Raw genomic sequence first — 27267 nt, 5'->3', positions numbered from 1 at the left:
TTTTCGTCGGACACCATAGTGTTATACTTTCAGCTACTATACTAAAAGTGACCATTTCTCTGCAAAATCTAATACAAAATCAAGTAAAGAAACTATTTCTTCTAAAATGATTTCCACCTTCGTATAAACGCTTAGAAGACAGTCCACCTAAAACACTGACGTAAAGCAATAGAGCAAGCATGGCTGCTAACATGATGTAGAGGTTATCCATCAATGAGCCTGACCATAACGGTCCCATAATCATTCCAATATTAGTAACTACACGTCGCACGCCCTGAGTTCGGCCTTGCCAAGACATCGACGTCAATTTGCTTAGCAAACCGGCTGTAGCTATGAGAACAGCAGGAAATCCCGTCATGGCCAAGCCAAATCCAATAACAAATATGATGGTGTTAACACCAACGTTGTGATGAGGTTTCATACGGGGCACGAATGCCACCAGCAATGCTACTCCGCATATATCCAGTAACAGACCGATAATAACGATAGATCGATCAGAAACTCTGCTCTTGATACACATAAGAATAACGTAGACAGCAACGGTAACGATAGAAGCGGCCATAAATAGGAGACTCGAGTGAAAGATAGTCCAACCGAATGTGTCTTTAGCAAATGGAGGAACGAGAGACTCCAGCCCACATTGATTAAAGAATTGAACAAATTGAATAGCCAACAAGACAACTATTTCATCACGAAGATACTGATCGGCAAACGCATAAAAAAGGCTTGAAACATCTTTCTGCATAGAATCAGAGGTCTTGACCTTATATCGATATTGGATGTCACTACTTTCACTAATCAACGGTTCCCTCTCATCGTCACTCGACGCACTAGACCCTCTAGGTATAGTGCAGGTTACTTTGCCGTTAATTCTAGGCAGATCAGGACACTCTTTCTTCACATTTCTTCCGTCTGGGCGTCGGACTTGTGGATCAAAATAGAAACAAGGCATCAATAGCAGATTGAACGTCCACAATGACGCCATTAAAAATCCAGCCACGTTGTTGAGATGAATGTGATAAGGACCGAGATGGAAATCGATGTGGAGTAGCAGTATGTTCAATCCTGGCCCCACAACAATACCAATGTTCCTCAATGCTATGGCTAATGAAAAGGAAGACGTTCGATCATTCTCACTGCTGGTCCACGCCAACATAGCGTAGATCACAGAGCCTCCGCCCATTCCCACACCAGATAGGAAACGTCCACCAAGAACCATTTCCGGTGAGCTGGCAATAAAATAGAGAACATCACCCGCCACCTGCCAAAAAGGCATCAGGTTTTTTACAACAACAACTATAGACAATGTCTACACACAATTGCAATCAAAGCCATTCATCTAGCTAACAAATCATGATCAAATTAAAATGCTATAGTTTTACGTCATAACAATTACAATATTTCATAATAATTACAATATTTACTTACTAACAATTACAATTTTTACAATTCATTTATTATACAGCAGTAGTATACAACTAGTTACAACTTTCTCGACTTTGTTTGATTTGACTTCTGGAAGCAATGATGGTAACAGTTACAACACAAATACTGATCACAATTCGTAGCATCTAAACACTTTCTTATAGAGGCCTTCAATTCTCATTTATTCACCCAACAACACTTTATTTTGTCAATGCGAGTAGACATGTGCACTATCACTTGCACAGAAGTATCCAGTTGTTAATCTACACATACAGGAATACACACATCTCAAAGATGTCATCCATTTTTGCAATAGGTGTAGAGACCAGCTGGTGTGTCATACCCAGCTCAAGCTTCAGAAAAGTTGGCCGTGCTAAAATTTAATGTGCCGAAGAGCACAAGTAGTATTATTCAAAGAATCTATTTAAATGCCAAAGTTCAGAGAGGTGTGTGTGTGTGATATCTTTTATGTAATATCTAATATGTTTTTACTGCTAACAAATAAAGGAAAGTCAAATTGAAACAACAGCAAACCAGATTCGAGAACTGAAGCCTAAAGATACCGTTTCCGTATATAGCTCATGTCAGATAGAAGAGAACCTCAATTGTGTGAATAGTTCAGAGTCTATTACCAACCAACTTTTAGTAAACATTGGTAGGAAGACACACAAGGTATGTACGCATTGATCATTTTCTAGAGAGAGAGAAAGATATCAGAAATGTTTCTGCAGGATCACCATCCCAACACAAAGATATTCCAGACTACCCAATTTCATTCCACACTCGAGATGTCATGGTTCAGGATGCAACACAACGGTTGAACCAGTGCTCAACAACTGTTTACTCAACAACCACCCCAGGAGAAGGCTGCGACACTGACACAACAACAGCCCTACCACCAAAAAGGAAAGAGACAAACAGACAATACTCTGTCAAGAAGAACAAGAGACCTCCTGTTTGTTATCTACTGTATTGGAAAACTAAAAGGAAAAGTGTAGTGTCAATACTAAGTGATGTTGTTAACTAAAGCGCGCATGCGCTAGGGCTACAGTAATACCGTTGTAGTTCAGGAACCCAATGACCAATCAGAATGTAGGCTAGCGCGTCCGTCAATGTGTGGAGCCTCCTCCTTATGCTCTTCATGTTAATTAAGAGGTGCCTGTCCAGCAGCTGTTTAGTAATTATTAGCAACTGTTCATTAGTTTAGTAATTATTAGATTATGACTTGGTGGATGCGTTTATTCTGGACTTAGTCTTAAGTTCTTCGCGTTGTAAGATGTGTTCGAAATATAATGTCAAGTTATGACACTTCCCAAATTATAATGTTGAGTCTATTCCTACTACATGTACATGTTACTAATTAAAACTAAAACCTAAAACCTTTCTTTGCATCAACTGTGCTTGGAACAAAAATAGATGGGATGAAGAGCTATACTATACAATTTCTGTGTGTTGACTATAGTACTCTTAATATGCAAAAACTTCCATTATTCTGACACTAGAGTGGTATTATGAATGTAAACCGTAGCTGGTTCCTATAACACATTCCTCATTAATCTGTCCTTAGTGTCGATCTTTCCAAAACAGATCAGAAGTCTCCCGTTTAAGAAAGATCTCTTTGTTGGATCCCTTGCAAAGACAGTCAGTTCTTTCCAGTCAATCTACTCAAGACTTGAAGTTACAACTCTGAGTCTCATTGCCGTGTGCCCTGTACAGCTACTCATGGTCGTTTAGTGTTGCGTGCTAAATAGGCAATTTCGCTCACTTTAGTCTGGTGTAACTTTTTTCCATTCAGTGCGCTAACTAAATTTAGAAAATTTTGCCAGTTGACAATAATGATGTCACATGTTGATAATGTCACCTGAATGACATCATACTTTGATAATGTCATAACTTTCAATGTCAAAAACATTAGTTAGTTAATAGGGTACACAATTTAGTAGTAGTGAGATTGGTTTCACAACTATTGAACAATCAGGTAACGTCTGAACCACATTGAGATGGGTCAAGAAGTATTTATGTAATAAGTGTTTTAGTAATAAGTATAGTAACTTCATACCATCAGTATGCACCTTTATGTATCACTGTAAAGCGACATTGACTAAAGTCAACTATCCAGACTTACGCTATGCTACAGCAATACTTCCTTTGTGTACAATAATCTGCCATTAGAAAGGAATATTAACCGACCAACAGTTCTTATCTTCACTGCATTGTAGGTGCAGGTAGCACAACATATCTGTTATTTAGTCACTTCTTGTTACCTAATTGTAAGACTAGGTTTCAAAATCTGCAATATGTTTTGCTGTCTTTTGGGCCTTCCGGGGATGATCTGATCTTGATATGGTTACAGAGCACAACCACATCGCTGTGCACTTCTTTATCTAACCTTCTCGTAAACCCTGTTTTCTAAATTGTCAACAAAGAATCAAAAAACAAATGCATATCAAACAAGGGCATCATGTGTGTCTCAAAAGTGAGGGGTCATCAATAAAGTTGAAGATGTGACGACATAGAAATGCGTAAAATGTCAAAACTAAGATGTTTTAGGACTGCTTGATTCTTAAACAACCTGAGATTAAATACAATGATAATTTTAATGAACTATTGCCATCAAAAAGTGAGGGCTAGCACCAACCCTAGCCCATAGCATGTGACGCCCTTGTATCAAACCTTTACTTTACAATGGGTAGAATAATAGTCCTATTTCAGTGTAATCAGCTAGATGCTTAGAGTTACACATAATAAACAATTTTAGCCATTTAATAGATAAATTACTGTGACATTGCAAAACATATACATGTAGCAGCTAGTAAATAGATACATCTGTAAACATAGCAACTATTTACCGTATTACTTCGCATAGAACGGTATGCTGTTTTATGCAAATTTTACCAGAATCCGCTACAACTCCAGCTGGCACAGTACCTATAACGGCATGCCACTATAGAGTGAGGTGCCGTTATAAAGTGAGGTACGGTAGTCACAGTAATACAAGGCCTATTTTTTGATATTAATATTGCGGTAATGGAAGAGACTCGTGTCAATGTGGAGGATGATACTAATGACCATGTTGCTGATGTTGCCGTTGGTGAAGACTTTGACTCAAGTCAGCCGAAAGCCAGAGGCAGGAAATCCTACACAGTGGCCGTGGACAAGTTTGATCAGCTTGGCGGCAATGTCGCACGAGCCTCAAGTTAGTGCTTACTAGTAATCTCTATGCATGGCATGTTCTTGAAGACTTAGCAGTAGTTAGTAGTACCGCTTAAGAAAGATATTAGATTTTGTTGGATGTGCAACTTGAGGCGCTGGTAAAATTCCCTCATTTACAATGGTATGCCGTTGTACCGCAAGGTATAACGGCACCCTGGTAAAATTCGTTCCATAACGGCATGCCGTTCTATGCGAGGTAATACAGTATGCTTATAGTACCACGTACATGTGGCTACTATTTTGCCTTCATAGGAGTTCAACTCTGGAAAATGGCCACAGTTGCCCACATTTCCCAAATCTACACCCAAAATGTACAGCTGGTCAAATTCGACTCATTCCTGGCAGTGATCAACTCTAGCTCACAACTGGCAGCAAACAGGCTCTACTTAGAACACTGCTACTGCCATGAAACCAACAACTCTCTATAAAAATGAACCTCTAGGGCTTGTTTCCACTAGTGCCTAAACCGGTCTAACTGGTTTAAGCTAAACTTGATCTGTTTCCACCTGCGCTAAACCAGTTATATTCTAAACCTAAACAGATTTCTTAATTAAACCCGTTTTGCAGTAGGTTTAGCAAAGTGGTTTAGGCTTAACTGTCACGTGACAATAGCGCGCTTGTTTAGATAGTTTCTGACAATGCCATTTTGATAATATTGACTATTTTGCTGGGACAAAATTGTCTTAATTAAAGATGTAAGGGCCGTTAACTAAGGAAAGAAATCAGCAGCTACCGAGAGAGAAAAGACAATGTCCTTGGTCATTGTCATGCAAATAGATGCTGAATCAGTGACAACCAACAGTTCCTCTGACTCGGTGACAAAGCAGCCCAACACTTCAAAATAAAGCGTTCCTGGACTGTTTGTTTTGCACATCCCGAATGTGCAAGTTCCTAGTGGAAACAGTCGCTTTCTATTTGAACTGGTTTAGTTTCTAAACGCATTTAATTAAGCTAAACTAGTTTAAGCTAGTGGAAACACGGCCCTCTAAGAGAGAAATCTGAGAGCATGAAAACACCAGATCAGTTGAACTAGTGGTGTATTTCAATATGTACTCTGATCTCACAAGTGATACCATATGAGTAAAAGGCAAAAACAAATAAAATACTGTACAACACATAGACCACTGTGAAGCACTATCATAATGAAAGGGAGCACTACAGTGCTGAACTCTAAGCGCCGAGAAATTGACCCCTTTCCAGTTCGGGTACTTTGGTGGTACAGTAGAATTATTAATGTGCTTACAAACGCCTGCAAAGCAGGAAACTTACCTATGCGTGTGTTCCTAGAACACCCAACGATTGATTTTAGCCTCAACAACAAGGCACAGGTACGTACTCCAATGGCAACAATGCCTAGGATTGACAACACCAAACAGTTGCTGCACACGTACACTGTACTGGCACGCACCTACTTGCAAGGATGCACAAATTAACACCACATGCAGGTCACTGCACTTGTTTAGACAGATGGCTCAGTCACACTAGACCCAAGCATCCCAACACTTGTTTATACAGGTGGCTGAGAAAGGACAGACAGTCTTATCATCAAACAGTAAATCACTTTGGTGCGGCATTTTGTCACAGGTTCACTTACTCTCTGTTCACTTACGCTCCGTTTGCTATGACCTTGAAGGTACACTCAAAAGTTATGATCAGTAATCAAAATTGAAAATTTTCTGCATGACTCCGCCTATACTAGTAGACAAGCTCCAACAACCATACTGTATTCACCCGTAATAACGTCCTGGGCATACAGCAAAGAAACAATTTTTTCTGGCCGTATACTAGGGCAGGGGCATTATTTTGGTCCTAGGCGTACACATGGTCGCAAAATGCTGTCGTTTGGCCAGTCATCATCTAAATACTTAAGACAGAAATACCACAAATGCTTGCAATTAACCATTTGCAAGATCAAAGGTACTGGTATCCATAAAGCATCAGCATATACTATACACATACGAGGTCGACCTGAAGCCCGTCAAAAGCATCAGGGTAGGTAATTGCAATGAAGCGGTAAGCACTTTCACTCAACAATGACACCAGCTCATCATACACACACAGACGGAGACGAATGTTCTGCAGACCCCATTTTGTCTTGTTTGCGCATGCGTATCCTGGGCTTATACTTGGGCATGGGCACACAGTTGGACATGGGCATCTTTTCGAGCTAAAAGTTCTGACCTGTCGCACATGGGCGTATATATGGGCACGGCCGTTAGTTCGGTATGGGCATTATTACGGGTGAATATGTTATGTCGAGATTACACGAACGCTACCAGAGAACGCATGCTATACATTACAAAGTTGTTTACATGGTCATTTCCGCCAGTCAGTATTTTCATCCAGTCGGTATTTCCGTTGAGTCGGTATTTCTAGAGTTCGATAATTCTGGTAAGACGACTACGATAACCCTCGTTACACCTAGGGTTAACTAAATTAGTCAATTAGTCTATCGACTCCACCCTGTTCTCTAATTTGCATTCCTAGAAAAATAGACCAGACCACCCACCCAGTCACTCACATAAATAGACAAAACGTTAAGCTCTTCACGTCATTCAATGTTGACCTTAAAGTCAGTTGTGAAGTAGCTCCCTGTGCCTCTAGAGACAGGGCCTCAATGCACTACGTCAAGGCTTTAAGGCCAGTTCTACAATCCACCTGAAGCTTGGCCAGAGTAATCCAGGGACACTATGGCGCAGCTCTGAGACTGGACACCAAGGCCCACAAGTACCCATCTGCTCATGATGTTACTGCCCAGTCAGCAGTCATGTCCACCCCAGTCAATGACCAGGTACTCATTTATACTCCTGAGTTGAGAGAAGAAATTGTGTGTGTGTGTGTATGTTTCTTGCTTAAGGAAATTATGCCACAGCTCGCTATCACTGTGACTTGAACTTGCAACCCTGCAAGATCCTGGATGTTTTCATTCTCCAAATGCACTCTCTAACCAATTGAGTTACAGAAACACACACACACACACACACACACACACACACACACACACACACACACACACACACACACACACACACACACACACAGACAGACAGACAGACAGACAGACAGACAGACAGACAGACAGACAGAATCAAGTTTATTGTCAACAATCTTCACTACTACAAACAGTTATTGTTAAAATGAAATGTTCTACTTGTAGTCCGAGACTATTGCTAATGAGTAAAACACTGAATGTCTCTATCTACAGACAGACAGACAGACAGACACAGACAGAGACAGACAGAGACAGAGACACAGACAGAGACACAGACACAGACACACACACACGCTCACAAAACGTAAACAAAATACATAAACATGGCAGTTCGTTTTCACTTCCACACAAGCTGACGCCTGCTACAACAGTCTAGTCGTACCGTCTCACCTGGCAAAGAATGGCCAACGTCACCAACGGCTTCGTCTTTCGTACTTTGTCACTGATAGCACCGAAAAGCATTGCCATCACAAGACCAGACATGCAGTAGGCGGAGAAAGTGAGACCGTAAAACGAATGACAAGCTCCAAGCTCTTCGAGATAAGGCCACAACGTGGGGATAATAACACCATACTCGATGCCGCTTAGTAGAAAGAAAACCGCTAACACGAACTTAGTAGAGAGCTTTTTGAACGACATGACGAAACAGTTGTACTCATGACGTTGGTCACGTTTGCCCTCGGAATTCTTTCTCAGTCGCGGGAGTTAGACCTCATGACAACCTTTTCTGGTCTACACGTATACACTGTACTAGTCAGAACTAGACCTAGGATTCTCCGCCGCAGAGGGAGATGACCGGCTAAACTCTTGAGTCTAAGTTCTACTGTACGTTTGAGTCGAAGCAAAGATTAGACTATTGCGGTGTAGTAGAAGATAACGCGCGTTCTCTAGATGCGCCCATCGTACACAACGTTTAGTTGCAACGAATTTGTTCACACTTGTTATCTCGGAACAACTAGGCTAAAGGTTACTACACAGAAGGAGCTGCTCCGTTCTTGATGTGGTGGGGAAAGAAGCAGAAGGATGTGACTGTCTTCCAGGTTTCCAGCTCACTCGTTCATTGGATGGAGGGCGTAGAGGATCAGGAATGGGGACACTAAGATCCGTGAAGAGTACCCCGATCGTATCATGAACACTTTCTCTGTTGTTCCATTTCCTAAAGTGAGTGACACGGTTGTTGAGTCATACAATGCCACTCTGTCTGTCCGCCTGCTCGTTGAGAATACTGATGAGACCTACTGTATTGACAATGAAGCTTTCTGTGACATCTGTTTCCGTACACTGAAGCTGACCACGCCTACGTATGGTGACTTGAACCATCTGGTTTCTGCTACAATGAGTGCATGGTGTTACCACTTGTTTTTGATTTCCTGGACAACTGAATGCTGATTTTCGTAAGCTTGCTGTCAACATCAAGTGCCATTCCCTCGTCTCCACTTCTTTAGGTCTGGATTTGCTCAGTTGTGGTTCACAGCAGTATTGTGCTCTCACTGTTCCAAAACTGAACCACCAGATATGTTTGATGCCAAGAACATGATGGCCTCTTGTGATCCGGCCTCGTCATAGCCAATATCTCACTGTTGCTGTTATGTTTTGTGGTCATATGTCGATGAAGGAAGTTGATGAGCAGATGTTGAATGTGCAGAACAAGAACAGCAGCTACTTTGTAGAATGGATTCCAAACAACATGAAAACAACCATCTGTGATATTTCATCACGAGGTCTCAAGATGTCGGCACATTTGTGGGCAACAGTACAGCCATCCAGGAACTGTTCAAGAGAATCTCCAAACAGTTCACATGCATGTTCAAGCGTAAGGTCTTCCTACATTGGTACACTGGAGAGGGAATGGACGAGATGGAGTTTATACTGAAGTATGTCTACCAATGGTTTTAGATATGAATAATTATTTAAATGTGGTGTGATTGTAATATTTCTAGATTATTTTGTTAAGGCTGAATCAAACATGAATGATCTTGTGTCTAAATACCAGCAATACCAAGATGCTACCGCTGAAGAGGAAGGTGACTTGAAAAAGAAGTTATAGGAGATGCAGAAGCCTAGGTGTGTTGTGAATGTTCAACTTACTGTCTAGGCAATTACTGTCTGGAGGGCTTTACGTGTACACCATTTTCGCTCAGAAGTCTTGGTAAAGCTGGTTTCTGTCTTTGCGTGAGGGGGTATTTCTCTTACCTAAAATAGTTTCCTAGGTCAGCTTTGATTATGTTTTAATGAAATCTATTGTTGCATAGCAGTTTGAGGCAGTCAAGTCATACGCCTATATACTGATAATTCTAGAGCGGTTTTCAACGCAACGGTTTTAGCTAAGTTGAAGACCGAGGGTCTTTTTCGTCTACTAATTAGATTAAGTTACACATTGATATATATATATATATATAAAGGTCATCCCATGTACCACCGAGTACCATTTGTTGAGTAGCTCGTCGCAACCGTAAGTCTAGTCTGCTTTGTCAGTGAGTGTTGTTTGAGAGTGAACTCTTAATTAAGATGCGCCTCGATCTTGTATGTGTGAGCGCCTCTAGAGCGTAGACTCGTAGTGAGATTGTCGCTGGTGGAACGTTAGATGTCGTTTTTGAGGCAGAAATACTTCGGAAGACTTTATAGTTTACAGCCTCTATACAACTAATCATTGTTGTGTTTCCCGTCTCTAGGTTGGTGAGCTAGCTGCTTCTTTGATATTTACCTACGCACGTGGTTGGCATCTGCGGATTTTCCAGCAGCAGCTGTTTGTATTCAAGTTCTCTGTCCAACTTGACGTGCAATTCTGCGCAATCTAGTTCTTCTTGGATTCTCTAGAAGGTATAGAATGTTGTTATCGTGAACCATCAGTTTTCCGGTTCAACTTTCTAATTTTGCAGCCGTTCAACAGACCCTTTCGCATCGGTTTGTTGCGTGCTGTAGCGGAGATTTACCAAGTGTAATTACGAAATGGCTGCAGCTGCTAGTGATGAAGACAAGGCGAATAGCGATACCGAGGAAGTGAGTAGCCGTATACTATTGTTCTTTCTTAATTAAGGACGCCTAGCATGCCGGACATGTTTCATACTATACGTATAATACCTACAGTTACAGTATCACCTGAAAACACATGCAGCTGTCGTGTTAGTTAGTAGGATGCTCTAGAGCAAGATTACGTTTGAGGAAACTATCTCTAACTATGAATGGTAACGAATGGAACGTAGAAAGAGAAACTAGACTAGTTAGTAGGAGGGCTAGAGTGGAATGTGTGGTGGAGAAGGAGGGACGGTACCATGAGTCAGCAAATTGCTAAATTTATCCTTGCTTTGACTGTAAAGTTGACAGTCAACATAAACTCGATTATTCAGTTGCGCGCTTTCAATTTTAAGGTAGAAAGTTTGCTTTTAACTGTTCATTCTGTGTGCGTGCACTGCGTAGCTGTGCGTGTGGGTGAGTGGGTGCGCAAGTGCGTGGGCGCGTGCTTGCCTGGTGTGTGTGTGTGTGTGTGTGTGTGTGTGTGTGTGTGTGTGTGCGTGTGTGCGTGCGTGTGTGCGTGTGTGTCTGTCTGTCTGTCTGTGTGTGTCTGTCTGTGTGTGTCTGTCTGTCTGTGTGTGTCTGTGTCTGTCTGCGTGTGCGTGCGTGCGTGCGTGCGTGCGTGTGTGTGTCTGTGTCTGTGTGTGTCTGTGTGCGCGTGTGCGTGTGCGTGCGTGTGCGTGTGTGTGTGTGTGTGTGTGTGTGTGTGTGTGTGTGTGTGTGTGTGTGTGTGTGTGTGTGTGTGTGTGTCTGTCTGTGTGTCTGTGTAGGCAAATTGCATAGTATAGTTCTAATTACATTATACATTGATGCTAGCTTACTTATTTACAGGAACGTTTGGTCGCGGACGTTCTATCAAAGTTTTCATCCGAAAAAGCTAGTGTTTTGCAAGCACTACAAAATTGTCTTCAGACCGCAATCAACATTTTGATATCTGACGAAATTGTTAGTGAGGAAGATGTAGCAGATGTTATTAGCATCTTACAAGAACTAGATGATCCCGAAATAGCATCAGAAGCTCTTTACGATGTCGTCCTCGACAAGGCCAACAAAGACCCCAACATGGTGATGACATTTGTAGAGTCGGTTGGCAAAGTGAACTCGACTATTTGCAACCTTTTTCGCTCATCTCCACGTTTAACCTGGCAACAGCTGAAACAAAAACGAGCGGTCATTGTGAAATCACTAGACGCGAGCGCTGTTATTGATGCATGTGTTGAGAAGGGTATCGTTACACGTCAACAGTACCAGGTTCTGATCAAGGTCAAGCAGATGGGAAAGCCTTCCGAGGTTGTCGCTGACAGATTTCTCCGTGTATTGGAAAAGTTGTCCGAGGATGAGCACCAAGGCTCACAGTTGGCTGAATTTGAAAAGATTCTTATGGACAAGCAACCAAACGTACTGAAGGCATTGATACAAGCCGGTAAGTATGTGTATATACACGATACGTAGTGGACTGTTGTGCATGGCTGCAGCATTGTGTCATAGATTTGTTGACCGTCTCTATTGTATGTTTCAATAGATCAAGATCCTAGCACGATTAAGACTAGCATTGAGCCAATTGGGTCTGGCAGTGACTTCGAGTCTCAGACAACAGCAAATTGTGTTTCGGAGGAATCTGCTGAAGTTTCAGCCGTAAACAGTACAGAAGGTAGAGCGATCGAGAATTTACTGATCGCATGCAATGGCATCCGAAACTGATTCATTGTTTTTAGAAGCGTCATCTTCTGTTTGCATTGACAAGACAATAATACCTTCAGAACGTAATAGGCAACTTGAGCTCAGCAATACAGTAGAAAGTGACAATTATTCTGAAAGGCCGCTTACGTCTGAAGGTGGGCGCCATCACATTTTGTCACCAGACCTACCAGGACGACCGCAAGTTCCACCAGTTACAGCTCCTTGGCCTTGGAATCCACATCACGTCTTAGGTACATAATAGTGGAAGCGTGTTCGTGACCATACTTACAATGCAAAATTATTTCCTGTGCAGGTTTTGGAGCACCTCATACGTACGCCGTCCGTAGTCCGTTACCAACAGTCCCGGTCTGGTCACATCAAGGTAACTTTTGGTATAATGATCCTTATCGGCCCTCTTTTGGAGTGTCAGCTGCGGGTACAACAATTGGTTCACCGGCAGACTCTCGTGCAGGTAACTAATGTATTATATATAGAATTTCGATTAAGTTAATTATACAAATTTGTATTGAAGTTGCTATTGCTTCGTCGAGAAAACTACCTTCAACTCCAGAATCAATGCCACTTCACAATGAGTCGTCAATGGCAAACTCGACATTTCAATCAATTTCTGGTTACGGTAAGGCAGTTATTGATCAATTATGCTAAATTTTCTGAGTATGCTTTGTATAGACTTATACACTACGGAAAATTCTCAGACACGTGACCTTTTTGGTAATACAGATGATTCTGATTTCACGAGTATGAAGCAACAATTTTACGAAATGATGATTGATGACGGCCCGTCCAATTCTGAGAAAGATGACAGTTTTTTTACAGTTGAGCTAGAAAAGCTTTCTCCGGACAAGGTAATCGATATTTACCGCAAATGTGACGGTAAGGGTTTCGCTGTCCATCTCAAACCTTATTTAGTGGACTTGTTGAAACGAAGGGAAAACTTTCGATCAGTTCTGCATACGTTTGTCTCCGCTCTGAACGAAGAAACAAAGCAAACGACAACGAAGGAAACTACTGCGCTTTCTCCTCTGCTTTTAGAGCTAACGCCCAAAGATATTTTTATTGCTTTATTAGAGGTAATGCCGGATACCGTTCATAGTCGCCTCGTGTCTCTGTATTCGAGTCTGTATTGCGCTATGCCGGTCACTTACGTTCTTCAACTTCCTATTGGCTACCCCCGAACGGTCACAAACTTTCAATCTCTTCAAGATGTTCTCGCAGTCCCAAGTTATCCGCTCGTCGTATCATGTGGTACAGCAAACGCTGTAAGGAAAGGAAAATCAACATTGATGGGAAAGTTGGTAGGACAACTAGAAACTACGTCATTGAGTTTTGATTCGTTTGATGTTTGCTCAGCCGAAGGTTTTGGCGGGTTATCTCACTCCCCTTCTATTGATCTTTTGCTTGAGGTCAAACCTAACGTTCCTTGTGGTCTCAACTTTGCCGATGTTCACGGGTTTACGAATGAAAAAACGTTTTGTTATGCTTTGTCCACACTGTGCTCGGTCGCAGCTCTAGTACTTGTTCACGTGACTGCTAATGACTTTGGTCCTTGCGGTTCTCTTGGTGACAGTTTGCAGTCGTTTTTGCTACACAGTTGTAATCTTCAGTTTACAAACGCAGAGGTTGTTATTTTTGTTCGTGATGTTCCCAGTACTGCAGAAATGCCTTCTACCTTTCCACAGTCGACATCAATCAGTAAGTCGTTAAGAGAGATCCTTCCCAAAAGATTAGCAAGAGTTGTGCCCGTCCAAGACCTTGTAAAAGGTTGCACTGAGGGACAACGACAGATGACTGTCATACGTGTTAGAGATCAAATGGCACCGATATTTGGTAAACTCAAACAACGATTACCTTGCTCGGAAATTATCCAAAATCGTTTTGTGTCTTGCTACACCGGGCAATCTCAAGCCTTAGTTCCTTACAGAAGACAGTCTGGCAAAAATTTAGACGGATTTTCTTCTTTAGGGAGAGAAACATTTCAGGTTCTTGAAACGATTAATCTAAAGGAAAGTGAGCTTGCTAACCTTCTTTTTCCTCTAACAACAATTTACGCCTCTATAGCTAGAAATCGTCATCGAGAGAAAGAATTGCAGGAAATTGGAGTCAAAGAGAACAGAAGGGAGATTCAGGTAGAATTAGCAAATTTAGAACAAGAGATGAGAGAGTTGGAAGCTCGACGGCAAACGACTTCCTCGATATCTCGTCCGGTCGAGTTATTCATTAGTCTGGTTTCAGACCAAAATCCCCATCAATTGGCAGAATTTCAACATTACTTGGAGTTGTGGAAAGCGCAACATATCGACCCTCTCTTTAAACAGAGACGAAATCTAATGGACCAACTAGAATCAACTCGACACGCAGTTCTAACGCAACCTGAACAACAAAGTCAAAGCAGACAAGATGATATCAAACGAAAGCTGGAGGAAGTCGCTCTTCGCATTGATCAGTTTGATATATCGATAGATTCCTTCTGGAGTGAGTTGATGGAACTTTGTGCTTTACTAGAAGATGATACGATAAGGAACGATCATTTGAGCAAGCTCTCGTTAGATCCCCAAATTATTAAGCAAGTTTACACGCAATGTGTATTGGAAGGTTATCCTATGCAATTACTTCGAGGAAATCCGTTACAGATGACGGCAAGCAAGTTTATACAAGATATAATGAGACAACTAGGAGTTGCGTTGAAGAACAGAAGTAACTTACTTGTTGTATCAGTTATAGGCGCGCAGAGTTCTGCCAAATCTACATTGCTCAATTACTTGTTTGGTTGTGGGTTTGCTACAAGGGCGGGAAGATGCACGAAGGGTTTGTATGCCTCATTCGTACGCATATCGGACGGAAGATATCTTTTAGTTCTTGATTCTGAAGGGCTTTTGTCTTTGGAAGGAGGTGGTCACGTGTTTGATGGTCAAATTACGGTGATGGCTATGGCTTGTTCGGATGCCGTTATAGTGAACCATAAGGGAGAAATTTCCTCGCAAATGAAAGAATTGTTAGAAGTTTGTTTGTATGCAATGGATTATTTGAAGGTGGCCGATATCCGAACGGAAATGATGTTCGTTTTGCGAGACCAGAGAGATCGTAACACTAAAGTACAAAGGGATTCGCTAACACTGATGAGGAAGATGCTGAGAGAAGCAATGGGAAGTGGACAGAAAGATCTTGATGATCTCGTGTCTTTGAGACAAGATGCTATATTTCTTCTTCCGAGTGCATTTTCTGAAGGCAAACGGGAAGGACGGACTGTAGAATCACCGTCTGGTGTATTTTCCGAAGAGGCGTTTGCTCTACGCAGAAAGATACTGCAGTCCACGCTAGACGACCGCTCAACCTCAGAGCCGCCTGACGATAGCGATGCTCTTGTAGGCTGGTACAGACACGCTTGTATAGTGTGGGATACACTTACTAATTACGGTTACACATTGTTACATTACAAAGCTCTTTATGAATTGCGTCTTCACAAAGAGATAAACGAGATCGTGACATCTCTTGTCAAACAAGCTGAAATCAAGTTTAATGAGCAGGCGGGAGCTGTGGTGAAGAAACATACAGAACGATTGCGGGCGGCCAAAGACGAGACAGCTGTCACCAGGTATGACTCAGAATGTCAGTCTGAGCTAAAGTTTCTGAAAGGAACAGCACAAGAAGAATTAGTTCGTCACTTCGAGGAACGCACTCAAGCCAAGAAGTACAACGAAGATTTAAAGAAAGAATTTCGTTGCAAATTAGCAACTCCACTTTCCTCTTCTTATGAAATTCACATCTACTCATGGTTGAGACAGCTGCAGTTAGCTAACGACAGAGTCAACACAGAGGCTTTTGATCGTAGCTTTTACGTAGAACTTGATAAAGAGTTGAAGCGAACGAGATATCAATCGTCATTGTCCGAATCCGACGCAGCAAAACTCTTTGATGAGCGGTGGGTGCAATATGAAGCAAAGTACAGAAAACATATAAAACAGGCAAAGAGAAACAATAGAGACATTGAGGTGGAAGTTTTGACGACATTTAGTGACGTTTTGACGAGACATCGACATAGCGAGTTACTTCAGGTCGTAGTTCCTAATACCCGGTCAGCTCAATTATCAAAATCTACAGACTTCGTTAACAGCAGCGACGAGATATGGTGTGACAAGTATCTCATAACAAAGTCTTCTATGGCCAAGAACGTATGGAACAGACTTTTTCCTTCGACGTCATCAGACAAGGGTTCACTCTTAGTTGCAGTGAACAAAATGAAGACGACAGTCGAACATCTACAGGATAGATTCATGAAGAAAATTGAGTCACAAGACGGAAAATGTGACACAGCTGTTGTCTCAGGTATTGTTCTTCTGGCCAATGATGAAGTTCTAAAAATGGAACCCGTATTGGCGACTATTGATGAGAAACTAAGGTTACAGAGACCTCCATTTATTAACGATCTTATCGTTAATTTGCAACAAGTAGCATATCAAGTAGTTTGCTCTGCTGAAGACAAACGCATTTCAGAACAAGAAAGGGAACTCGGACGAAAGAGAGTAAAGAAGAGAGAAACCTTTCTTGCCACGGCAAGTGACGATGCTGACGACCTAAAACGCGCTGCAGCGTTTGCCGGCGAGTATAATGAACAACTGTTGTTATGGGTAAAGAGTAAAGTGCACGAATTTGCGTCGGAAGTTCGTGACCAAGTTCTTCAGCAAATGCAGGATCCAGAGAAGGCAGCAGAACGAGCATATCAAAGCTCTTTTAAGAGAGGAAACTATGATGAGGTGTTGGAGTATTGCATTGATGTGAACGCGTATCTGAAGAAATTATTCACGCAAATGTTTGAAAATCGCAAACAGGTAGCATTAGACTCCAGTGAGTACAAACTTAAAGAGAACATTTCAGAAATGTACAAAATGTTGGAAAACACTGCAGAACGTTGGCAACAAAGCGCTCAATCTGCAGGCCACTATCTTCACGACTTTAAAGATTATCTTGAAAAACGCGCCAAAGACTTATCTGAGACATCTAGTGTTCGAATTTTGCTAATGGCTGCATTGGTCAGGTTTCCACAAATGGCGAACTTCCCTATTGGACGAGTTGAGAATTTCTGTGAACGTTTCAAGAGCAGTGTGCGTGAGCTGCTAACTAAAGTACAAACAGATTTGCATACAATAGTAGCTGCCAGCATGCGCGACGAGTGTCAACAAGTTTGGGAAAAAATAAAAGGATGTCGAGCAAAGTGCCCTCTTTGCGGTTCAAAATGCTCACTCGTGAACGATCACTACCATCACTATTGTGCTCATCATGTTTTTCCCGCTTTTCACGGAACGCGTTTGCGCCATTGGAGACACCCGGTGTTTGTCATGTGTCTCAGCACCGACGCTGCAAAAGGTTCGTGGGGTAGAGGTGACGATGAACCGTTGCCAAGTCTGGCGAAGTTTCTTGATCATTACAAGGATTGTCGACCATGGAAGAAATCACTTGTTTCTGATCCAACTTTACGGATAGAGCCAGCAGAACAGATTCAAGCATGGGCTGTTTGCAGGAAACCTCTTTTGAAATATTATCGGTTGGTGGACAAAACTCCAGAAGATTGGTTGAACTACGAATCTAAGAGACCGTTAAAAGAAGACGAATGTGATAAGGCAAACGCTAGACTGGAGAAATATCGAGACATTTAGATGGCATAGCTTTAGGCAGAGGACGTGATCGCGTGGTACATACAGTATAGTTCATGCAGTGATCGAATATATACGCTTGCTTTGTTAGCTACATGTTTTTACTGATGCTCTTTTATGACTTACTAGCTTTGGTGTTGCAGAGCATTGTATGCATTAGTTGTTGTTGCAATTATATGATTACATTATTACTTGAGAGAGTGTGACTTTGTGCAAGACTAGCTAATTTGGCCGCTCTGCATGGTCCAGTGCAAATTCAACTTTTTGCGTATAGTACTAACTCTCGCATATTGGGCGGATACAATACAAAATCCCGGATACACGTCTATTTTTGCAGCTATTTCTACATTTCCGTTGGACTTCATCGCTTCGAATATGTTGCTACTGTTGCACGGAACAGGTGTAGCAAACGTGGCAGCTATTGCATGTACTGGCATCCACACGAGAACGAAGGTAGACTAATAGAGTCGTACTTCTATGTAAAGAATGCGGATATTCTCAAAACGTTTTGCTTTACCTCGTCACTGGTACGATACTAGACAACAGCACTCTTCGTGTGTACCGTAAGAGGACAAGAATGGGCGTTTCAGACTAAGTGGAGCCATCTAGCGGATGCGCGCCGTTTATTTAAATAGCTCTAGAAATCCGCGTTAGCGTGAGAGAAAGGGATTCAATCGTCAAGAAATCGCCAAACTCTGGAAGACAACGACATCTTTACTGTTTAGAACAATAGGATCGGCGTTGCTGTTGCTATTACCTTACATGATTATCACTTGAGAGTGTGCCTTCGTGCATTCTACTAATTAGCTGAAGCTTAAAACCTCTCCTCCACATGTATACGGCTGTCGCACGAGCGACCAAACGCAAATACTATTTTGTGATTGGACAATTTTGACTTCACACCGGAAGCGTATCATATTTTGACCAGACATAGCCTCCAACCCCCCCACACACACACACTCAAGTACGCACGCACGCACGCACACACATGCACGCACATTACCATACATGTGGACAGGAAGTGATTCAACGTCTTTTATGGGAGTTCTTCGATCGGTCACGTGACTTGTACACAGTCCGGTGTACTGCAGAACGTGACGGCTGACTATAAGTACTAACTAAACATAGACATGACTAGTTACTGATTCGAAACCAGTTGAACGTGCACACTGACGGTCATGTGACTATCGGCCTGCCTTTGGTTGAAACAGTCTCACCATTGGATAACTAAAAATTTTAGTCGTGTGTGTCACGTACTCTTTCCTGCCTAGACCAGTGTTTCAGCTAGACGATCGCCAAATAGCCAAATGCTACAACTAAATGTCGCTGGCGAGAAAATAGTAACACGCGGACACACGGGCACACACACGGGCACACACAGATTAAATTTTTTTTAAATTTTTATCGCGTTACTTTGACAAAAATTATTGCTACGCAACCATTGTCACATGACTACGCGACCATTGTTACGCGACTACACCAGGCCTCTATATGTAATCTAAACTACTTGGAAGTTTGCATGTTTACTTCCATGACAGATAGGGTTTCAACAAATACGTATTGTCTAGTTAGGACTTGGCCTTTCAGTAGACGGTCTGAAAGCTCCGTTGGACGTGTTACTCACGAACGCGAGGCGCCTACGGATACCGTGCAACTGGTTACCTTTCTTTTGTATGAGGCCTGGGACTACAATTTGTCTATCGCCATGAAAACTCTAAATACTCTAAAATGTCACGTGATGACCCACTAAACGGTCAGCTGATCACCAAAGCGGAAGTGATGCGACGATGGCGTGCTATTTCCCTCTTTGTCATTCTCCTGTCTCTATCGACAATTCAGGTCATTCTCGTGCACTCGACGTGGCGTCACAAAGTGAATACCGTACAGCAGACAGGTCAGTGCTACGAAAACACACACCACCATCTGCAGCCTAGCGGCGCTTTCGATTTTCCTTGCTGCAAATGCTGAGAGTCGAAATAATAAACGTCGACTGTTGCAGGTCGTAGATTAGCATCTGAAGGGAATGAGTTTAGTGGGAGATCTCGCCAAGTCGTCCATCGCATTCTCTTCCAGACGAGCGCGTCAAGTCCAAGCGACAGCAAGACGTCGAACAGACATCGAGCCGATGTATTTGATGGAGAGAATAGCGAGACAACCAACCTTGTTGCTGCAGAGGAGCTCACAAGAGAGAATAGTACGACGGCTATGACGCGTGCTGAGCGGAAGCGGAAACCGGATGTTAACCCGAAACCGGATGTTAACCGGAAACATGATGTTAGTGGAAAATACGATCAAATGTGGAGCGTTAGTAGGGAAGGCGGTCAAAATGAGACTCAAATAGGAAAGGCTGACAATTTGAGGTCAGAGAATTTATTGCTAAATTGCTCTCAATTGAGGCCTCCTCTCAGCTTGATGTCTGGTGATCGACCTGTTGGCTGTGATAGCAATGATCGTTATCAGGCTTCGAGCCTCTTCTGTCTTGCATCGACGTCTCGCGTTCGACTTGTTGTTCTCGTTTTATCGGCTGCGAGAAATTACGAGAGACGTCAGGAGGCAAGGACGAATTGGCTTCGATCTCGTTTCTTGATGACACCTCAGTTCATAGACAACAATCCGTGGGCATATGCGTTTGTTGTTGGGAAGTCAAGAGGGTCAGTAAGAGACAGAGAGATAACAGAGAGTAATCTGGAAATAGAATCGTGTCATTACAGAGACATACTGAAGGTTGATGTTGAGGAAGGTTACAACAATTTAACTTGGAAGAAATTGGAGGCATTCAAATATCTCATGCAGTCGGGAATAGGCTTCGAAATTGTATTGAAAACTGATGACGATTGCTACATAAACATACAGCTGGTATTAGAGTGGCTGCCTGAAGCTGCCAATAAATCATACAATTTATTGAAATCTCGAGCTGGAGGTCGGAATTTATTCTATAGCGGTCACTGCCCACCTCGTGGATATCCAAGTCGGAATCCGAGAAGCAAATGGTCGGTGAGTCATGAAGAATACAAGAACACTGCGTATCCTGCTTTCTGTTTTGGAGCCGGGTATTTCCTGTCACGTGACCTGTTGGCCGCCATCTTGAATCTTCGTGATCTGAAAGAGACGTTCCATTTGGAGGACGTGCATATGGGAGTATTAGTCAATGACACCGGATTCTTCCCTAATGGGGATGGAATCACTCAGGCGTTGAGGGTGTATAATTTTGCCGTAGGAGAGTGTGGCTGGAGGGGTGAGAGGCGCTACCCTTTAATCTCATCTGGAAGGAATTTTGAATACAGGCTGAGAGTGTTTCATGCCTTTATGAATCAGACAAATTGCTGACTCTTTGTATATACAGTGACAGGCACACACGCACGCGTGCACACACACACAGTGACACACACACACACACACACACACACACACACACACACACACACACACACACACACACACACACACACATTTCATCTTCATATATAACCTGACATAGAATTGGTGACATGATATTTATCTATCTATCTGAACAATTTTTATAGAATTTGTACATTTTAGTACTGCAGTCAATATTCAGACATATACGTCATGATATCGTCATGACAATACATAGACAGAACATTTCTTACTCAGAACTGTTAGTTGATATTAATATCTTCCTTGTCTATCAACAGGTTGTTAGCAAAATGAATATAGAAGAAACAGCTGGTGTGCACATGCGTTGGTTGTATTGGGCAGCACCATCATGTCATCCTGCTGTCTTTCCTTGGTTGCCACTTGACTGTATAAAATACATGTCCAACTACAGTATACAAAGTGCTACAATATTGAACGTACACAACATTTCAAATTTAAATTTTAAATTAAATTCCAATTTCCTCAAATTCTTCAACATCACATGTTGTTCTTAGCTCATACAGTACATCACTCAAACTGCATGAAATACATACACACATAACGTACAAACACCTCTCTCATTTGTATCCATCCGTCAATCTCCTTCTAAATAATTTTCTTCACGCAGTCTTAAACGTTCGTTTATTAGCTGACGTTTCAACTGCAAATGTTAGTGAGTGATCAGCACTGACAACGTCTCACAATGTTGGCGCCACAAATTAATTAATTAATTATTTGTTTGTTGTCTGATGACCAGCAAACACACAGTCTCACTGCCTGTCTGTCTATCCATCCGTCTGTCCGTCCGCGCCAACACACACACACACACACACACACACACACACACACACACACACACACACACACACACACACACGCACACACACATTTTTGGCAAGTAAACTTATCTTCTCAAAAGATTAGAAACAACAACGACGAACATTACATTTGTGCGTGCGTAATCTGTTTGCTTACTCATGATGACATCAACAATATACAGCCCCCTGCTCGTGGACATCCTACACCACTGCCGTCTCGTGAACGCAGGAACGAGGTCTTTAACTGTCTTAGCTGTACGGTCGACCATAGCTTGTACTTACTACAGTTAACACTAGGTATAGTTTCTTGTTAGACTGTCAAATGATGACACAAACACCCGTGGCAGCCGTTAGCACCGCGGCCGCTCGAACATGCAGTGTACAGTATACAAATTTTATGTCAGCCACTATTCTATTCTATCTTGTTCAGATTGCTAGTAGACTTTGGATAAACAGATCAGCATGGCAAGAGCCCTAATACAATGGGCTTCACTTCCGTTGTCTTCAAAGTTCAGAGTCATCAGTTTGAGCGTCGCTACATACAGAATCATTAGTGTTTCTATTTATTAGTAAAATATCTAGTTAGTCTATTGTCTACTATATGACTTAGGTAGGAATACATTACTTGTATAATTTATTCTAAATTATAACTATATAATATATTAAAAATATATTAAAATATATATTACTTTCAAACTATTTGATAACCGACTTTGGAAAATATGGATCTGAACAGGGAGGGCCAGAAGTCCCGAGGACGTGATTTACTGAAGCCTCTTCGTACAGTATGTCTTTCTCGAGTATACCATATAGTACCCGTACTTCCAATTAGACATATACAAACACCGCTATCATTCAGACGTTTATATTTCCTAAAACATGCACTACTTAGAATGTTCAGAACGAGCAAGCGTGCTTGCTGTAGCCAGTGTCTACGTCCCAGGTTTATGGTGTACACCCTATATACGTATAGTTATGATGCGTCTAAACCTAGAGTAGAGGTGCCTCGCAATCAATGACACTGAGAGAAAGTGATAAACATACACTTCGTCCCAACACACAAAGTTGGTCTTACTCAAGGCGAACCTTGTTCTTCGCTTCCTTTTCGGCAAATTTCTTTTACATCTTTTTTCGACTGTACGTTCTCAGTCAACTCAACATCGCCTGAAGACACCGGCACCTCATCGCCACTCTCCACTGCGACTATCTCTTCACTCGCCCGCGTGTTCTCATCTGCCATCAGTTCACTTATTGTAATTCCAATCTCTTCGCAAAACTGTCTCTTCTTTTCATCTACGACGCCCGTTTCAACACAACTGAACATTTCACGCCGAAGCTGCTCCATGGTCGCCTCATCGTAAGAAAACTCAGAAGTGCAATCATCGTCTTTTGCTCTTTTATCGTCAATCGCTGAAAAATCATCAAGAAGACTTCCGTTAGAATTCGTTTTGCACAATCGGCTTTCGACAGCCATTTCAGTTATTTGCTTTAACTGAATTTGTCCGATGTTGTTTACAATGATTGTTATCTGTTCCCTTAGCCTCGCACATTCTTCGGGTTGCTCAGAAAAAAGATGTAATACTCTATTCGTAGATGGAACAGTTAGACGGCATCGCACATCCACCTGTGCTGGATACACGTTACTAGTCACCGTCTGCTGCATTTCTTTAGAGAGAGGCATGTCAGCCATACCGAGTTTCACTCCCCCGAGTGGTCTTTCGCTGTTCTCAGACTCAAAGTAAACGAATATGCCATCGTCGTAGAGTTTCCAGTGGCGACAATGCCAACAGAAGAAAGCCTTTGTCTGACCAAAAAAACACCTGAATAAACGTGGAACCCGAAATTGTGGGAAAGTGGGCCGTGAAACGCGTTTGTGAAGAATTCCTTGAAATACAACACGATGAACACGCTGACCGTAGTCAATATTTGCAATTTCGTCAGACAGAATCATATCAAGAAGTAAGAAGTAAAAGTAATAATTCAAAAGTACAGTTGACTGGTAACGAGTGTGACGTCATACACTAGGTAGCTATACTTACTGTACATAATAGAGATGAGGCTTATTTCTCTCTTATGGTTGTATTTCCCTCCTCTATATATCGGCTTAATTTACTATGATCTCAATCTGGTCGGTATATATAGTGCATGAAGACCGTTCAAATTTCAGCCCTAATTGTCTACTAAAACATCTTCGACATTCGATTTAGATACGGCTGCATGCTCATGTCAAACTGACTGAGACGCGTTCCGCAACTAGGAACGCAGTACCATGCAGACGGACGCTAAGAACAGTTTGCTGCCAGAGCCTCATGAACAATCCTGCAACCGCTCCCAATTATCCGAAGAAATTCATGCATGAAAACTAAATGTTGATGCACTATCCAGCAAGTCAGCCTCTCCGTTCTTACTGACAGTCGGCAGAGCAAGTCAAGTGCTTTAATTGCTAGAGATACGTCTCAGTTTAATTAATTAACTAACTCTGTGCACGACATTTGTATACATAGTAGAGGTAGCCACTCTGCATGCGCTGAAGCAGCCACATCGCTGGCGTGTCCACATATGCTCCTGGTAACTATGAGACTTCCGCGAAACAAAAATTATTCGTAGATATATCGCGTGCACTCAGCGGCGTCAAGCCAGCAGTGCCTAAGTGCACAAGAAAGACAGACATTCATGTGTTCAACACTATAGCACCACCGGTTGCCCTTCAAAATTTCACGGGTCAGTACGGTACTAATCCATAATTATATACTTACATTCCAACAGCCCTTCACAACATCCAGCTAGACGTGTCTGCAGTGAATGACACATCGAGTTTGAGTTTAAACTCCATGCATGTATACACATCATACAAATTACAGATACATACACCACCAGAGTAGTTGCTCTCGGTTCGGTCGCCGGCCACAAGTTTGAGCTCGTAGTCAATGCAATAGATTTCCCTCTGACAGTGCACGAACCTCCTCCTCTCCGAAGAGTCCCAGAGTGGGCGCCGAAGACATCAATGACTCGGCCAACCTCGAACGCAACTGACCGGCAGACTAACAACGCACACAGAGCAAACATCAGCTAGCAAATCAAAGAAATCGTTTCAATTCGAAATATACCGTTTTAGGCCTTTGAAGTTTGACTAGAATGAGAAAGCAACGAATTAGAGTCATGTCACGTGACTATAAAGCACAGAAATATTAACCTTGTAATTTTGCTGCTCCAGAAGGGTCTGGAGTGTTGCTTCGTGAAGGCCAAGCAGGTCGGGTAGACTGACGAGACGATAAGAGAGGACGTCTGTGTGAAGGAGATGCACCCACACGGCCACCAGCTACATAAAGAGACATAAAGTGCTCTCTTCCTGTCTACCTAAGGTCGATGCACTACAATAGAGTCCTACCAGGAGCGGATTGAATAGACCGGCTAGGCATTTGCTGTAATGTCTCGTAATCATTCACCTAATCAAGAAAACATGGCGAAGTTCAACAGCAAACAGCAAATTATTAATGTAAAAAACGATGGAGCCCTCAAGTCTTCACTGGTTTCCTACATCCGGGGGTGCATATTAATTAATAGCAGGGGTGGATCCAGAGGTGCTTATGCCGGAGAAGTATAACTTGTAGTCTAGATATTTTTCAATGTATAATATAAATTGTAATGTGTAGACACTTTGTTTCGTTTAGAGCTCTTTACCTGTTTTGTTCTAATAAATAATAACCAAATTTTGTTCTATTGATCACTGTCAACGCTTGAATCTTCGAAATCATCTTCAACTTGCAATAGAACGTTTGGCATTGTGATCTCTACTGCTGGGGGACGTGCTCCATTGCCTCATCCTCCCAATGCCCCATCCTGGATCCGCCTCTGTGTAGAGTGACTGAATAGCGTTCGGACATTCCGGTTTGGTTAAGTTATTGTACAGAGCGTATTACAAACTTAGTAGTAAGTAATACAAGTTATCAGTGTACCACAAATCGTCTCATCTCTAATTGTCCCCAGGCAACCATAGGTTAAATTTTAGTTGTCCGGTCACTACTCTGGTTGCCCATAAACTAAATCCATGACTGCTAGGTTTATGAATGTATTTACCAACAGGCAAAAATACAGCTAACAAACAAACAAACAGACAGAAAGACAGTGCACATAAATACTTTACCTTTTATCACATGTATTAGCTTTGATGTATAAAAAGTGCATTGACGGACGGACAGACAAACAGAAAAGCAGACAGGCAGGCAGACAAACAGACAGTCAGAGAGACAACTGGGTGCAGATAAGACGAGTTCAAAAATCACTGGATGACTTAATTCTCAATTGCAATGCAGCAATGCAATGCAAGAGTGTTACTGCAGAAGATGAGCAGAGTCCAGTATAGTGGTGAATCAGTTGGTGCATAGTAACTCTGTTAGCTTATTGTCAACTATTTGACTCTTAGTCGTAATTAGGGACCTCTTGGGTCCAATTTGTCTTAAAACTTGCTGATTTCTAGGATAATGTAGACTGTAATAATGTCTTGTATAAGAAATATATGTATTGACAAACAGACAGACAGACAGACAGACAGACAGACAGACAGACAGACAGACATTCAGAACATCATTCATTAGAATTTTAGTAGTATTCAATCTGTATGTCTCAGTAGATGGACATTTAGCTTAGCAGTTTTACCTATAGTGTTCTTGTAAAATTTTGCTTTTTGTGTTCAATAGTGAAAATAGACAGACAGACAGACAGACAGACAGACAGACAGACAAAAACAAACTGGAGAGAACATCTGTCTGTTCAACTACAGAATGCATGTAACTTGAGAGTGATATAGAAAAATAGGACTTCAAAATATATGTAATAAGTAGTTTTACAATATTCCAGGCCTTGTGGCCTTGGAGTAGATAATGATGAAAGGAGGTTGGACCTTAATGAACAATTGTAAAGGTTCAAAATAGCTATCATGCATGTACTCTAACTTGTGATTTATCAAATACTAGATATAAAGATGACAGACAGACAACCTGTAAGAAGCAGACTTGCCACTCTAAACAAATAGTTTCCATACTCCTTGGACACAGACAGGTAAATGATTTGCAGGGCCATC

The 27267-nt window shown here is 42.0% G+C and overlaps 5 protein-coding genes and 1 pseudogene across 7 annotated transcripts in view; 3 read left to right on the top strand and 3 right to left on the bottom strand.

Moving 5' to 3' along the window:
* Positions 1 to 14: 14 nt before the first annotated feature.
* Positions 15 to 8301, bottom strand: LOC134190878 (major facilitator superfamily domain-containing protein 8-like). The gene is made up of 2 exons (XM_062659415.1): positions 8021 to 8301; positions 15 to 1261 (listed from the first exon to the last, which is right to left on the bottom strand). Exons 1-2 carry the CDS (start codon positions 8267 to 8269, stop codon positions 80 to 82), a joined length of 1431 nt encoding a protein of 476 aa, XP_062515399.1. The 5' UTR covers positions 8270 to 8301; the 3' UTR covers positions 15 to 79.
* A 343-nt stretch (positions 8302 to 8644) lies between these two features.
* Positions 8645 to 9864, top strand: LOC134191300 (tubulin beta chain-like; annotated as a pseudogene).
* A 715-nt stretch (positions 9865 to 10579) lies between these two features.
* On the top strand, positions 10580 to 18183 carry LOC134191536 (uncharacterized). Its single transcript, XM_062660156.1, has 7 exons — positions 10580 to 10630; positions 11474 to 12065; positions 12165 to 12293; positions 12358 to 12573; positions 12636 to 12794; positions 12855 to 12959; positions 13013 to 18183. The coding sequence occupies exons 1-7, from the start codon at positions 10580 to 10582 to the stop codon at positions 17992 to 17994; spliced, it is 6234 nt and encodes a 2077-aa protein (XP_062516140.1). The 3' UTR covers positions 17995 to 18183.
* A 1505-nt stretch (positions 18184 to 19688) lies between these two features.
* Positions 19689 to 21774, top strand: LOC134191535 (uncharacterized). The gene is made up of 3 exons (XM_062660155.1): positions 19689 to 19885; positions 19991 to 21226; positions 21648 to 21774. The coding sequence occupies exons 1-3, from the start codon at positions 19720 to 19722 to the stop codon at positions 21653 to 21655; spliced, it is 1410 nt and encodes a 469-aa protein (XP_062516139.1). The 5' UTR covers positions 19689 to 19719; the 3' UTR covers positions 21656 to 21774.
* Positions 21775 to 22441: 667 nt separating this feature from the next.
* On the bottom strand, positions 22442 to 24178 carry LOC134191489 (uncharacterized). 2 transcript variants are annotated; one of them, XM_062660107.1, is made up of 2 exons: positions 23263 to 24178; positions 22442 to 22722 (listed from the first exon to the last, which is right to left on the bottom strand). In XM_062660107.1, exon 1 carries the CDS (start codon positions 24136 to 24138, stop codon positions 23263 to 23265), a length of 876 nt encoding a protein of 291 aa, XP_062516091.1. In that variant the 5' UTR covers positions 24139 to 24178; the 3' UTR covers positions 22442 to 22722. The 2 variants fall into 2 exon arrangements, with proteins under 2 accessions (XP_062516091.1, XP_062516092.1); XM_062660108.1 differs by lacking the exon at positions 22442 to 22722 and having other exon boundaries at positions 23097 to 23816; positions 23880 to 24178.
* A 735-nt stretch (positions 24179 to 24913) lies between these two features.
* The window catches only part of LOC134191037 (uncharacterized), a 48707-nt gene continuing 46353 nt past the window's right edge, over positions 24914 to 27267 (bottom strand). For both annotated transcript variants that reach the window (XM_062659595.1, XM_062659596.1), the window contains 4 exons: positions 25576 to 25633; positions 25381 to 25506; positions 25295 to 25317; positions 24914 to 25228 (listed from right to left, as the gene is read on the bottom strand). In XM_062659595.1, the coding sequence (XP_062515579.1) occupies positions 25112 to 25228; positions 25295 to 25317; positions 25381 to 25506; positions 25576 to 25633 (324 nt within the window). In that variant the 3' untranslated portion in view covers positions 24914 to 25111. The remainder of the gene's footprint in view (positions 25229 to 25294; positions 25318 to 25380; positions 25507 to 25575; positions 25634 to 27267) is intronic.

The sequence above is a fragment of the Corticium candelabrum genome, chromosome 15 (genome assembly GCF_963422355.1).
Source record: "Corticium candelabrum chromosome 15, ooCorCand1.1, whole genome shotgun sequence".
Lineage (NCBI taxonomy): Eukaryota > Metazoa > Porifera > Homoscleromorpha > Homosclerophorida > Plakinidae > Corticium > Corticium candelabrum.
This window is presented reverse-complemented; position numbering and strand designations above follow the sequence as displayed.

Excerpts from the sequence above, each read along its gene's own strand:
- LOC134190878 (XM_062659415.1), bottom strand. The coding sequence starts at position 8,269 with ATGTCGTTCAAAAAGCTCTCTACTAAGTTCGTGTTAGCGGTTTTCTTT. Across the intron at positions 1,262-8,020 it reads CGTTGGCCATTCTTTGCCAG|GTGGCGGGTGATGTTCTCTA; the intron begins GTGAGACGGTAC and ends CCTTTTTGGCAG.
- LOC134191489 (XM_062660107.1), bottom strand. The coding sequence starts at position 24,138 with ATGATTCTGTCTGACGAAATTGCAAATATTGACTACGGTCAGCGTGTT.
- LOC134191535 (XM_062660155.1), top strand. The coding sequence starts at position 19,720 with ATGTCACGTGATGACCCACTAAACGGTCAGCTGATCACCAAAGCGGAA. Across the intron at positions 19,886-19,990 it reads GAATACCGTACAGCAGACAG|GTCGTAGATTAGCATCTGAA; the intron begins GTCAGTGCTACG and ends CGACTGTTGCAG.
- LOC134191536 (XM_062660156.1), top strand. The coding sequence starts at position 10,580 with ATGGCTGCAGCTGCTAGTGATGAAGACAAGGCGAATAGCGATACCGAG. Across the intron at positions 10,631-11,473 it reads CGAATAGCGATACCGAGGAA|GAACGTTTGGTCGCGGACGT; the intron begins GTGAGTAGCCGT and ends ACTTATTTACAG. Across the intron at positions 12,294-12,357 it reads AGCCGTAAACAGTACAGAAG|AAGCGTCATCTTCTGTTTGC; the intron begins GTAGAGCGATCG and ends CATTGTTTTTAG.